This window comes from Aotus nancymaae, unplaced genomic scaffold (genome assembly GCF_030222135.1).
Source record: "Aotus nancymaae isolate 86718 unplaced genomic scaffold, 86718_ANA_hifiasm-v0.15.2.pri h1tg000089l, whole genome shotgun sequence".
In the NCBI taxonomy this organism is placed as follows: domain Eukaryota; kingdom Metazoa; phylum Chordata; class Mammalia; order Primates; family Aotidae; genus Aotus; species Aotus nancymaae.
Genome location: NW_026988504.1, coordinates 5,815,511 through 5,829,482, shown reverse-complemented (window position 1 = coordinate 5,829,482; position 13,972 = coordinate 5,815,511). Strand labels below are relative to the sequence as shown.

Here is a 13,972-nt window from a genome sequence, read left to right as displayed (position 1 = left end):
CAGCCTGGCTCCAGAAACTCTTCTGCGCAGCCTCTGCTGGATGGAAAACCAGCTCTCAGAGGGCCCCAGAGCAAGTTTTGTTCCTTCTTCCACAGGTTCCCATAGACAGAATATCGGGTCTTTGCGGGAGACGCAGAGGAGATGCGGTCCCCAGCCCTCATGGGGTTCCGTCTTCACTGTGGATATTGGTGATCTTACTCTCCTTCTCAAACTGAGGGGGCTGATGCCCCGAATTCCAGGCCTTTGGAAAGAGCTGCCACGAACCCACACCTCTAAATCTTTCCATTTTCCGTTCTGGAGAGAGTAGAGCGGACATGCGCGCCCGTAGAAGTCCGTCCACAGCCTGACTGTGCAGGCTTTTGCCCCTTATTGAGTCTGCTCCATGAAGCCCACCTTGTTTGTTTCTCTTTTTCTCTTCTCTCTTTCTCTTTCCTCCCTCCTTTCTTCCCTCCTTCCCTCTATCCTTCCTGCCTTCCTTCTTTCCTCTTTCTTTTCCTCCTCCTCCCTCCCTCCTTCTTTCTGTTTCTTTCCTATCTTTCTTTCCTCTCTTTCTTTCTCCCCTTCTCTTTCTTTCCTCGCTTTTCTTTCTGTCTCTTCCCTCTTTTTTGAACAGCCAAAAGTAGCCAAAGATGGAATGAATGACATAGGTAGGTAGTGAGCTCCCTGTAAGTGGAAGTGTTCAAATGTAGGGTGGATAGGCATTTATGAGGCGGGCACTGAGGGAGGATCCCCCCGGGGTTGTGGAAGGCAGGACAGGCCCTGCGGAGCCTTCTGAGAAGAGGGAGGGCACAGTCCTGCTCCCCACCCTTCCCGAGTTGCCTAACCACCACTCCCAACCTCCACCCTCTTTCCTTTCACCTTCTGGGCCTTACGGGATGGGCAGAGGCATTGTTAGAACATCGAGCCACACGGTCCACAGACGGCCAGCAGGAATGGGAGCTCCCTGGGGACGTCGCCTCAGTCTCTGTGGTGACTTTAAAAATAAATGCTGTCTTCTCTGCTCGAGTCCCTGTTGTTCCTGCTGACGTGGAATGAGGGCAGGCTGGTGACTCAGCCCTCGTCCCTACACTGCATCGGTGGCAAGTTGCCTCCAGCCTCAGACCCCACAGAGGAGGGTGCCTCCTTGAGAAAAACGGCAGGGAGACCAGAACGCTGAGGGCCCCAGGGACAGCCTGTTTCTCCTGGCTGGCACGTGTTCTGGCCAAGCCCTCCTGGCACCCTGGGGGTGAGGAGGTACCAGCCGTATGCCTTAGTCACTGGCTGCTTTGAGGCTGGGCCGGTGCCAGGCTGGCCACTTCTTTTTGTCCCCTAGTGTGACTCTGCAGGCCTCCCTGAAGGGTCAGAGGGTGTTTGTCCATCCCTGGTGTTGGTGGGATTCTGTGTTCCCATCTCATTTCTGTAGTCCAGCCTCAGACGGGTGCTAGGAAGTGGGAGACTTTAGCCATGTCAAGGCTGTGTCTTGGGGGGCTGGAGTAGGAACAGGAGAAAGAAACCTCTGGTCATGGGACTGCGTGAAGAGGGACTGATCAGGAAGAAAACATGAGCCATCGTGTCTGGGTTATAACTCACCAGAGCCACTGGTGGCCTCACAGGCATCTAAAGCTCTCTGGACGTGCAAATAAACAAATGCTATTTCTGCTGCTGAGGGAGCATCCTGGAGGGTCGTACTTTGCACCCAGTCCTTCTGTCTCTGTGTGAGCAGCCCCTGCCCACCCCGCCTTGCTCCCAGGATTCCATCAGGTTGAATATTATTGCAGTGAAATGTATCAACAGGAGGTCCAGTCAGTGCTGCCGTCCCTGGTCATGTCATCAGAGCCAGCAGGGCTGGGGAACTCCAAGCTGATTCAGCCCCCAAGTGCTGGAGTGGGGAGCTCAGATAAGGTGGGGGTGGGGGGTTGGGGAGCTGGGGAGCTGAGGAGCCAAGGTGCACAGCCTTTGCTGTGCTGAAGGCCGAGAGCCTCCTTGGGAAAGCATGAATTTAGAACACTAATACTTTGTTTAAAAAGTCCCCTGCCTTTGAGATAAGAGCTCAGGGCGCCGTGGTCAGGTTTTGCTGTAAATTTTCTGCGCAAAGCAGGCTGGGGCAATAACTGGGAAGTCTGGGGAACAGACTGGCCATGTGCTCCTTTGAGTGAAAACTTACGGTGGCATGGAAGCAGCCAGGCAGAGGGTCTGATGGGGTGCTGCAGCCACACACCGCGTCACAGTCAGGCTGAATGGGAAGATTCAAACTCGAGTGGCCTGAAAGAGACTTAGCAGTGCACAACCTGGTGGCTGCACAGGTGATGGAGAGGGAGAAGGGGCTCAGGGGCTTGGCCCAGGTGGAAACCACGTACTGTCAGTGATCCTGGGTTTGTCAAGGCTTGGGCAGGTCTGCCTGGTGGTTGGCAGAACACACATGAAGAGTCCACGTGTGTTCTGAATGTCCCCGCTGCCCCTTTGAGCTCATTTCCCATCGGGAGTCACCTGACTCTGCCATTCTGCAAAGGAAACTGCACTTTGTCACTGCGTAGGATTGAACAGGTCTCTGGGGAGTCCCTGTCACACGCCTGGAGGCGGAAAGCAACAGTCTCAAGGGGTCTCACGGGACACTGGGAGAGTTGCTGTGATGTTTAAGACTGAAGTGACGGCTGGGCGCGGTGGCTCACGCGTGTAATCCCAGTGCTTTGAGATCGAGCCACTGCACTCCAGACTGGGCGACAGAGCGAGACTCTGTCTCAAAAAAGAAAAAAAGAGAAAAGAAATTGGCCAAGGTGGGAGTTCAAGACTACCCAGGCCAACACAGTGAAACCTCATCTCTACTAAAAACACAAAAATTAGGCGGGCGTGGTGGTGGGCGCCTGTAATCCCAGCTACACGGGAGGCTGAGGCAGGAGAATTGCTTGAACCTAGGAGGCAGTGAGGTGATATTGTGCCGCTGCACTCCAGCCTGGGCAACAGAGTGAGATTCTGTCTCAAAAAAATAAAAATAATAAATAAAAGCAACGACTTGAACAAATATTTGCACACCTATGTTTGTAGCAGCTTTTTTACTCAATTGCTCAAAAGTGGAAGCAATGGCTTGCAAAGTGTGTGTCCATACATGGAACAGCATTCAGCTTTCAACAAGAATGGAATTCTGTTACATGCTACTTGTGAAACTTGAATAATGAAACTTGCAGACGTCATGCTAAGTAAGTAAACCGTCTCACAGGGACAGATACTGTATGATTTCACTTACATGAAGTCAAATTCAGAGAGAAATTAGAATGGTAGCTGCCAGCAGCTAGGGGAAGGGAGGGTGGGAGTTATTGTTTAATGGGGACAGAGCTTCAGTTTGAGAAGTTGAAAAAGTTTTGGTTTCGGAGGTGGATGGTGCTGCTGGTTACGCAATGTGAAGGTACTTAACGTCACTGAACACGTAAACTTAAACATGGTTAAAATGTTAAATTTTGTTTTTTTGAGATGGAGCCCCACTCTGTCACCCAGGCTGGAGTGCAGTGGCGTGATCTTGGTGCACTGCCCGGCCTAAAATGGTAAATTTTATGTTACATATATTTTATCGTAATAAAATGCACTGCTCTATTAGAAAAAAGGATAGATTTATATAATATGAATTAAATTACTTACAAGTTATGAAGGAAAAAATTAAAAAGTTAATTATAAGTAATTATATTTAAAACAAAAGATAATAAATACCCACCTTTCATCACCTCTTAGGTTTTATGCAACATTTGACTATTGTCTGTCCTGCTGCGGTCGTGTTCTTGAGGTTGTCTGTGTGTGATGGAGACACTACGTTGGTGGTGACTGAACATCTCTTCCCAGTCTCGCCTCCAATGATGTCATACGGATAACTTAAAATTGGCCGACTGGGCACAGTGGCTCTTGCCTGTAATCCCAGCACTTTGGGAGGCCAAGGCGGGCGGATCACCTGAGGTCAGGAGTCTGAGACCAGCCTGGCCGATATGGTGAATCCCCGTCTCTACTAAAAATACAAAAATTAGCCGGGAGTGGTGGCAGGTGCCTGTAATTCTAGCTACTCGGGAGGCTGTGGCAGGAAAATCACTTGAACCTGGGAGGCGGAGGTTGCAGTGAGCTGAGATTGCGCTACTGCACTCCAGACTGGGTGACAGAGTGAGACTCTGTCTCAAAAAAGAAAGAAAAGAAAAGAAAAGAAATTGGCCAAGGTGGGAGTATTGACATCACAGGAATAGGCAAGTGCTATAGATCGGGGACCGGGTGTTGCTGCTTTTGTAGGCGCCAGGTGGCCGGTTGTTGACGTTAGCGGCACAGCTCTGAAGGAGGGAAGCTTGGACTGACCTGCAGATACACTGCAGGTAGAAATGCACCATGTTTGGATGCGGAGGGTGAGGGGAAGAGAAAAGTCAACAGTGATGCCTGAAGACCTGGCTTGAGCAACTGGGCAGACGGTAGCGCCGTTTCCTAAGATGGGGGGCTGAGGGAACTTGGGGGTCTGTGGAAGACCCTGCTGCTGATGGACCCAGGGCTCAGCAGCTCTGGGAGGCCTACTGTGTGTCAGGCCACGCAGAGATGAGACCCTCTGGACCCTGCCCTTGGGAAACCTCCGTCTATGAGGACACAGACCGCCACCTAATGGGGTGTCCCATCCGGAGCCTCAGTGTTGCTGGGAGAGAGCCCTTGACCGCCCTCTGCTCCCCAAGCCCCTTTTGCTGCGTCGCTTCCCTGCCAGCTGAGCATGTCTGTGGAGGCCATGCCTGGAGACGGGGTCACGGATATGGATGTGTGTGCCAAACGCTGCTTCCTGGTAGATTTCCTCCACCCTCTGGTCCCATGCTTTGTAAGCTTCATTTCCCCAGGGCCTGACCTGTGGGGTTTCTCTCCAGACCTGCTCCTTCCCATTTCCAGAAAGGCCTGCACAGGGCTTCCAATGCCTCTTTTCCCTGTCCCCATCCCCCTTCCCTCGGGACAGTGATCTGCTGGACGCATGGGCTACCCACAGGAGGTTTGTGATTGCTTAGACATCTTTGCTGTATGAAGCTTTGACCTCAAGACATGACGCAGATGGGATCTAAGGTCTGCATGAGTTTCTCCTGGCTGCTGTAACAACTGTTGAAACTGGGTGGCTTACAGCAATGGGAATATGTCCTCTCACAGTTCTGGAGCCTGGAAGTCTGAAATCAAGGTGCCATCAGGGCCAGCGTCCTCTGAAGGCTCCAGGGGAGAACCTTTCCTTGCCTCTCCCAGCTTCTGGTGGCCCAGGTGTTCCCTGGCCTATGACCGCGTCACTCCAGTGTCTGTCCCTATCTTCACAAGGCCTTGTTCTGTGTCTCTCTACTTTCTTTTCTGTCTCTTGGAAGGACACAGCACTGAATTTCGGGCCCCCCTTAATCCAGGATGATCTGATCTTGAGATCCTTGTCTTAATTCTTGCTGCAGAGACCCTTAAACAGAATCAGGTCACATTTGAGCTTCCAGGGGGGCAGTCACCATTCCACTCACTACAGGTCTTGTGCACTGAAGATTCAGGCAGTCTCCTTGGCCAGGCCTGCAGTTGGTCTCCCGTGACCTTGGAAGAATGCACCTTGCTGCACGCGCAGGCCTTTATTTTGTTCTTGCCAAATGTCTGCTCAGTTTCTTCTCTGCTGCCGACATGCATCTTCTCTGCCCGGTGCCCCTTCTGGGACTGTGTGTCCAGCCCCCGAGGCCCTAGGAAAGGGGGTGGGGGGTCTCCAAATTACCCTGTAGCAATCAGGCCTTATTAAAACCCTGGAGCCCCGGACTGGACCCAGCCCTTAGCGATGATCAAAGGACAGCCTGGGATATGATTAAAGGGCTGGGGAAAGATGATTTAGGCTGAGAAGGAGAAGGCCAAGGAGCAACTGGATTGTCTTCGAATTTGGAAAAGGTAATTATGACTTGAAGGGTGGTGCCCAGCTGTTTCCCATCTCCTCTGAGGACAGGAAAAAAGAAAAAGGAAATAAATGATGTACAATTAGAGTAGTTGGTTAGATAACAAGGGTGAACTTCCTGGCTGGGAGTGTGGTCAAGCCCGGGTTTTTGGGGAACCTCCTTACCTGGAGGATTCTAGGCCTGGCCATGTGGCGCTGAGTGATTACATTGAAGGGGCAGCAGCCGGGGCTGGAGCGGGTGGGCTCTGAGCACAGTCATGAAGGCACAGGCAGTTTCTGGCCTCCCTCCTGCCATTGTCCCTTCGGTTCCCATTTTAGTGAGGCGTGTACCCTGGTGGGGCTCCCCAGGGAGCTAAATATGTTTGCTGCCCTGTGCGTGGAGACAGAGAATGCACGATCAGCTGACCCTGTGCTAATCTGGTGGAAGTCCATGCCAGGCCTGGGGGAGAACAATTGCATGGGTGTGTCCACACTCACCAGGTGCTTTTTATAAAAACACTACAGAAGAATGCTCTGGCTCAGGATGGATGTTGTGCCGGACCGGCATCTTCCCAGGGGGCTGCATCGCTGGGCTGAGTTTCTTCGGGACTGGACCCCCAATTCCCCAAATGCGGCATGGACAGATGGCTCAGTAGGGGCTGGACTGTCCGATAGGCCCAGGTGCTGGAGTTCAGACAAGAAATATCCTGGCCTGGTGTGGAAGATTGTGGGGGGCTATTAATGTCAGCAATGGCTCCATTTCTGAAACCCGGGATCCCAGGCAGATGAGGGTGTGCATGCATCTGAAATGTCTGTGGTTTTGCAGTTCCCATGTCCACAAACTCACTTGGTTGAAAATAGTTCAAAATATCCAAAGCATGAGGGAGGGAGTGACTGCTTTCCTTAAAAAGGAAGGACTTGATTTCATCTACTTAAAAAGCCAACCAAACCCAGAGCGTTTTCTGAAAGAGACCTGGGTATAACCCAGCAAGCAGCACCTCCTGCCCCCCAACTCTCCAGGAGGGCTGTGGAGTCTCAGTACTCCTGCACATTTGGGATATTTCAGAGCAGGGGAGGGACAAGCGGGCAGCCAGCGACTCTCAGGCACTCCCGGGCCACACACTTAAGGGACCGGAGTGCAGTTGTAGAGTTGCAGCCTGCTGCTGCGAGGGTGGGGGTGTTACTCAGTGCTATGAATTCTCACATGGCCCCTGACTCGGGTGGCCGGGAGAGCACGCAGGAGTGGGTTTCTGGCTCTCCAGGGTGAGTGGAAGAAGCAACTCTCTCTGTGTAGGTGCCAGACCTGGAGGGCCCTTCTTGGGGATGAGAGCCTGTTGCTTCTCAAGTTCTGTGTCTAATCCAGGTCCCCAGGTCTACCTTAGCCCTTCGGCCCTGCCTGCCTTGTAGGTAATAGAGTTTAAGGGTGGCGAGAGATTGCGGGCCTGGACGGGAAGGCCGCGCCCCTGGTTAGGCGCCAAGCGGGAGGGAGAAGCCCCTGGACCATTCCCCTTATGCTCACTCGCTGCCTAGCTCCTTCCTTCACACCTTGGGAAACGTCTCCTCCTAACTACTACTACTTCCTGCTCTCAGGAGGCCCTGATTGGGGAGGGAGGGAGGCGGCGCCTGTCCCGGGCTTCTCTGACAGCCGTGTTCCATCCCCGCCCTGCGCCCCCTCTCCGGGCCAGTGCCTTCTCCAGGGCCCACCTAAGAGTGCAGCAGTGGCCCCCGGGGTGGGGGTCGTGGTGGGGGTGTTAGCTGCAGGGGTGCCTTTGGTGGGTGGGAGTTGGTGGCCTCTGGCTGGTACCATGGGACTCGCGTGTTCGCCCCTCGCCCCTCGGTCTTGAGCCCACAGGCTGGGATCCCGCCCGCCCGCTGCGTGCGCCTCTACTTAACCCTTGCAAGCGCAGAGCGCGCGGCGGCGTTGACAGCGAACTTTGTTTGGCTGCCCAAATACAGCCTCCCGCAGAAGGACCCTGCGCTCGGGGAAGGGGAGGAATCTCTTCCCCTCTGGGCGCCCGCCCCCCTCGCTACAGCCCGGCCTCCACATCCGCCCACATCTGGCCGCAGCGGGGAGCCCGGGGGGAGGGGCTGAGGCCGCATCCCTCACCGTCCCCTGGGCGCGGGCCAGGCGGGGAGAAGGGGGGTCCTCCGGTCTTGTGCCCAGGACTGTCCCCCAGCGGCAGCTCGGGCCCCAGCCCCCCAGGCCCAGCCTTGACAGGCGGGCGGAGCAGCCAGTGCGAGACCGGGAGGGCCCGCGCGGGTGCAGGAACCTGATCCGCCCGGGAGGCGGAGGCGGGGCGGGGGCGCAGCTCGCGGGGAGGGGCCGGCGCCCGCCTTCCTCCCCCATTCATTCAGCTGAGCCTGGGGGCCGAGGGGCTCCTCCGGCTGCGAGCTCTGCACTGCAGGAGCGCGGGCGCGGCGCCCCAGCCAGCGCGCAGGGCCCGGGCCCCGCCGGGGGCGCTTCCTCGCCGCCGCCCTCCGTGCGACCCACTGCCCACCGGCCACCATGTCGGACCCTGCGGTCAACGCGCAGCTGGACGGGATCATTTCGGACTTCGAAGGTGGGTGCTGGGCTGGCTGCCGCGGGCGTGCTGGAGAGGACTCCGCGGGTGGGCCTGGAGTGGGACTGGGGTGCGCTGAGGGGAGGTGGGACCCCCAATCCAGGCGCCCTCCCGCCAAGAGCGCCCCCAGCCCCACGCCCAAGTCGCCTACTTGGGGGACCCTGTTTGGGGGACCTGCGGGGACCCCACGCGCCCTCACAGGACACTGCGCTCGCCCTGCGCACTGCTGCCTGGGTTTCCTTCCTTTTATTGTTGTTTGTGTTTGCCGAGCGACAGTGACTGCCTCGAGGGCTAGCGGGGCTGCCTCTGAACTCTCCAGGGCGCGCAGTTTCACTCTGGGAAATTCATGGGTCCCCTCCCTTTGGCTCTTCCCAGCGGCTCTCGGGACCCCTTGGACCCGGCGCTGGGATAGGGAGATCATTCCTCACCTCCGACCGAGTGGACAGCCGTCCTGCTCGGGTGGACCGCCCTCCCCTCCCCCACGCCAGTTTCGGGGCCGCCAAGTTGCACAGCCCGCGGGCCTCTAGCACGGAACGGACACAGCCCAGGCTGTGGCAGGATCCAGAGTGGGACGTCCCATGACCCCATCCAGGCCTGGGACATCCTCATCCGCCTCCCAGAATCGGGCTGTGGGGGCAGAAGGGCCTGCGTGCGGGCACGGAGAGCATTTTGGCCCTCTCCTGTCTTCGGGGTTTACAAAGTGTGTTGGGACTTGCGGGGCTGCTCCCTCCGAGCCTGGGTCTGGCGTCCGCGTCCCTGAGCCTGTGAGTGCGTGCGCTTTCCTGCGTCCTCGTGACTGCTGGTGCTGGGGCTCTGCATCTTGCGTCTGCGGGAGTAAATACGGCCGGCGGAGGGGAAGCTCACACAATAGTCTCCAGCGCTCTGGGGCAGGGCTTCTGAGGGGCGGGCCTGCTTCTGCCGGGACCTGGAGCCCCCGCCCCCTCCAAGAGGCTCCCAGGCAGACCTGGGCAGAGCCCTCCGGTGGGCGGGGAGAGGGAAAGGCTGGGTTGAAAGGAGTAAATGTCCAGGTGTCAGGCCAAGCTGGGAGGTGAACTCCCCCCTCCATGGCCAGAACCAGGGCTGGCATCTGGGTAGTGTCCTGAGCCCAGCTGCCCACATGGCCCACCTAGGGTCAGCCCATCTGGGTAGGGGAGGCGGGGCCTCCTGGGGGACTAGAACCTTGGCTGGACGCCAAGCAAAGTGCCAGTGGCTGTGCTTCAGGACTGGGCCTGAGGAAGGTGTGGGGTGGTGAAGAGACAGGAGGAGGTTGTGATCCAGTGGCCAGCTCTTGCTGTGCAGAGCGTGAGCTGGAGACATCATAGGCACTTTGTCACCTTAGTGGTAGAAGCACTTTTTCAGGTTCTAGCCCTTTGCATCCATGCTTGCCAGAAGGAGGGGAGGTCTGGATCTGCAGAGCTGGGATGGCTCACCGTCCGCCCGCCACACCCCCTCATCTGGACATCATGGGCACATGCTCATACTGGGGTCTCCCTAGGTCCGCTGTGTTCTGTTGAGCCTCCTGCAGGCCCCAAGTGGACGTGGCCTCCCTGCCCCTGCCTCTTTGCAACCCTTCCCTGTGACTGCTCCTTCAGGGGCCTCCCTTATCCCCAATGTCCAAGTGGCACCACTTAGCCGGTCTGACCACTTTCCTGTAAGCACTTGTGGCAAGAAGGCTGTGTTGTGCCTCCACGGACCTCTCCTCCTACCTGCAGGATCGAGCTCTGCTCTCAGTCCCTAAGTGAAAGTGTTGGGTCGCTGGTGGGATTTCTGGGGAAGAGCTCTCAGGTCTCAGTGGGAGCCCTGTGGAGGGGGAGGGGAGGCCAGGGTTTGGGGCTGTGTTGGTGGTATGGCTGTCACCATTTGCACCATGAAGGTTGTTAATGCCCTTGCCCTGGGTCTCTGTGTGTAACTCCACCCTTGCCCATGTGCCTCCATCTGGAGCCGCTTTTGCGGCTGCCTCCCCAGCTAGTTTCGTGACCCTGTAATTTAGTCCAAGACAATGGGCTCATTGAGACCATCCTGTGCAACAGTTGGCAATCCTTTGGCTCTGGAGGAAGATTTCTCAGTCTTGGGGAGAGGGGGTGCTTCAATCTGCTGGTTCCCTGTGCGTGTCAGTCTCCCCCTTGTGTGCCCTGAATGGTTTCACTGGGGATTCTGGTCTTAGAGCCATAGGTGGCCCGAGTGGATGTGTGTGAGAGAGTGTGTGTGTGAGACTGTATGTGTGAGAGTGTGTATGTGTGAGTGTGTGTGTATGTGAGAGAGTGTGTGTGCGCGCATGAGTGTGCATGTGCATGGGGGCTGCCCTGGGGTATGGAAGGGTGACCCTCCCTGATGCCCGAGGAACCTGTAGTGTAGCTGATGGGTGTGGGTGTGTATATGGGAGATGGACGACCTTGGGTGGACAGACGGACGTGGGGAAGGGGTAATTGGAGGAGGTGGAGGAGAAAGTGTCATTCAGCCCAGCCAGGGGTGATGTGAACTGGCAGCTTCCAAAACAGAGTGGAGAAAGGTCAGCACTAGCTAGTGGGGGAGAAGTCAGTATGGAGGAGGCGGACCTTGAGAGAGAGTAGGAATTGGATTTCGAGAGGAAGGAGGAGAGCCTTCTGGCCAGCGGCAGCCGGCAGCAGTGGGGGAGGCCGGAATGAGCTGGCTGGAGAGAGGGCTGGGGCATAAGGAGGGGCCCGCCTGTGAAGATCAGATGGGCCAGGCTGCGGAGGGCCAGGCGTGCCCACCAGGAGTGCAGCCAGTCCACGGGAGGCGTCTGAAGTAGCTGGGAATGGGCTCGGGAGCGGCGCCGTGGGAGCACAGGTCTCTTTCCCCGAGCAGCTCACCTGGTGTCTCGGTTCCTGTAAGGTAGGCTGAAAGGGTGGGAAGGAAACTGCCGGCTCCTTGCAGCACTGGGATGGTGGCCCCACGGTTCCTGAGGCCAGCGGATGTGGGTGCCTGTCACCATGTGGGTTGCTGAGGGGCGGAGACTCCAGGGGCCACCCCCAAAGCAGAGCGAGCTCTGAGCCATGGCATCTCTGGGGGCAGTTTTCAAATTGAGCAGACATCTAGGCCTGGAATCCTGCAATGGAGGCCCCAGGCCCTGATCAGGGTGTCTTGGGAGGTTTAGAACTAGTGGCAGTATGCAGGGCAGAGGACAAGTGACCTGGCCTGGGGAAGGGGGTAGGTGCCCAGGCCAGCACAGCACACCGTCAAGGAGCAGGTAGACGGGAAGCTGTCTGTGGGCACATGTGCACACTCGGAGTTAAAATTCTGCCAGTGCCCCATGTCCTGGGCAGATTTACCCCCTCCCTGGGGAGCACCTTTTCTTTCCCTTCCCTGCCTGTCTCCTTCGCCCAGGGCCTTCCCCATCCCTCCTGTCTTGGGGACGGAGGGTGCCGTGGCTTTATGCTCCATCATTGGTGAGTTGCATGGGGATTCAGTCCTTCGGCTGTTCTGGCCGGGTCCTTCAGGCTCAGGGTTCCCAGGAACGGAGAGGGTATCAGTGTTTTCCACAGACTCAAACTTCCTGCATCCCACCTTTGTTCCCCTTTCAAGACAGGTCTCGGGCTTCAGGGTTTTAGGGCTCTGTGAAGGCCCCCCATGTAGGGGCAAGGAGAATGTTTTGTGTTTTGCCGATGAGATTTTTGGAGTCTTGGTTTCTGCTTTTCCACGGCACAAACGGGCCTCCAGGCGGCTGCGGCACCCGCCACTGCCCTGTAATGGGGTGACAAGAGGGGTGACCCCTTCCTCTGTCTCCCTTCTGGTTGGTGGAGGCACGGGGCTGGCAGACGGCATGTACTTTCTCAAATTCAGGCCAAATCTGTTATCGCAAACACGATTACAACTCTGGTCTTTGTGTAACAAAAGCCATTCCAAGTGCCAGCTGTTGGCCTGCTTCGCTCCGCGGTGTTTGCTGTAACCAGATTTGCACACCGAGAAGGAGTCCAAGAGTCCTGGATATTTGTTGAAACAGTCTGGCCCAGGACCCACACGCTCAGACCCTAGAGCTGTGTGCCATCCGAACTTCTCCCGAGCCCCCACTGCTGCCCAAGGAGGCCCTCAGAGCTGTGTCTTGGAGGCAGAGCAGGCCATGGGAGGGGCTCCTGGGTGGAAGGACCACGTGAACGGTGCCTGCTTGTCTGAGAGTCCGTGGGTGCTGGCGCTGGCTGGATTCAGGTGTCTCTTTCCTCTCTAGAGAAAAAGGCCTTGTTGCTTGGTAATAGGTGCAGACCTGCCCCTAATTAATGCCAGTCGGCCTCTTGCGTGATGAATCCTGCCTTTCAGCCAAGACTCAAGGCCTCCTGTGAATACTGCTTCCCTGTAGTTCCAGCCTTTGTGGTGGGAGGCAGGAGCCGTGGGGGGAGGGGCAGGCTCTTACACGGGTCCCACAGCCACTGGCAAAACTACTCGATGCTCTTTGCGTTCAGAGCCCAGGGCCAGACAGACCCACTGTCCTGACCGCGAGCAGGTTCATTTAGAGGGGGGTGGGCACAGCACCCAGGCGGCAGACGCACTGTGATCAGCCTTGCAGCTGGGCTGTGAGCTGCTTGGGCTGGATGTCCGGAGAGAGGCAGGTGGAGGTAAACACCAGGACATCCCTGTGGTGACTGGGTGACCGCAGGCTGGAAATGCTTTCTGCGGGCTGTGGCTGTCCGGGAAGGTTTTGAATGGGGCTAGTGGACAGAGTTTGCATCCGGAGGGACAGTGCTTTAGATGAGTGATGGGTGTGACAGCTTAGGGATGCCTAGGCTGACCTCACTCTGCTGTTGGAAAGCTGGGCAGCTTAGGTTTCTTCAGTGTCTGCCTGTTTCCTGCCTGTAAAGTGGGTTAGAAACAGCTCTCTTCGAGGGGTGCTGGGGGACTCAGTGAGATGCAGCCCATGGCACCAAGCACGGGTCCTGCCTCCTAGGGGTGTAGTGGGTGCCTCAGCTGGTGTGGCATCTGGGTGGGGGGAAAGGGGGCATTTGCAAAGGACAGGTGTGTTTGGATGCTTAAAGATACAGGTCTGGGGGATGGGAGGTATCGGGCAAGGGCCTGTCTGATGCCACCGTGTAAACGAGGCCGGACAATGCAGTCACCACTAATTATGGAAAGCATGGCAGACACCAGTGCCCGTAGGGCCCGCATGGGGTCCCTCTGAGCCCAACAGATACCTAGGCTTTCAGTGCACCTGTGGGACCCCCCTTCTCCTTCCTGCCTGGGTGACACTCTATCTGGAGGCTGGGGTCATGTGGGCTTCAGGTTCCTCTTACAGGGAGGTAGTCTAGGACTTCCCTGCCACCCTTTACCCCCACCTCCACCGGATTGTCACAGATGGGTGGACCGTGAGCCCGTCTGCAGGGCCAAGTGCTGACAGTGACGCGAGCACTTGCTGGATGACTGGACCGTGAAGACGGCGGGGACGCTGGCAGCCTGCTTTCGGCTCTGCAAGCCAGCCTTGTCCCGAAAAGCGGTTGTGGCAGGGCATGTGTGGCAGGGAGGAGTGCTCACTGCCCTGAACATCCTCATCCAGCAGGCCTCTGCAAGGGCCCAGTCGAGAGTGGTGCAGAGCTGGGCCGGCAGCTGGAACACT

General features: G+C 57.0%; 1 protein-coding gene across 3 annotated transcripts in view; it reads left to right on the top strand.

Moving 5' to 3' along the window:
* The window catches only part of SEPTIN9 (septin 9), a 216,237-nt gene that overhangs the window by 75,887 nt on the left and 126,378 nt on the right, over positions 1 to 13,972 (top strand). Inside the window, exon 1 of one of the 3 annotated variants that reach the window (XM_021670916.2) lies at positions 8,324 to 8,412. The exons of the other annotated variants lie outside the window; for them this stretch is intronic. Within the exon in view, the coding sequence (XP_021526591.2) occupies positions 8,358 to 8,412 (55 nt within the window). The 5' untranslated portion in view covers positions 8,324 to 8,357. Of the gene's footprint in view, positions 1 to 8,323; positions 8,413 to 13,972 lie in introns of those variants that run through there. 3 annotated transcript variants of the gene reach the window in all.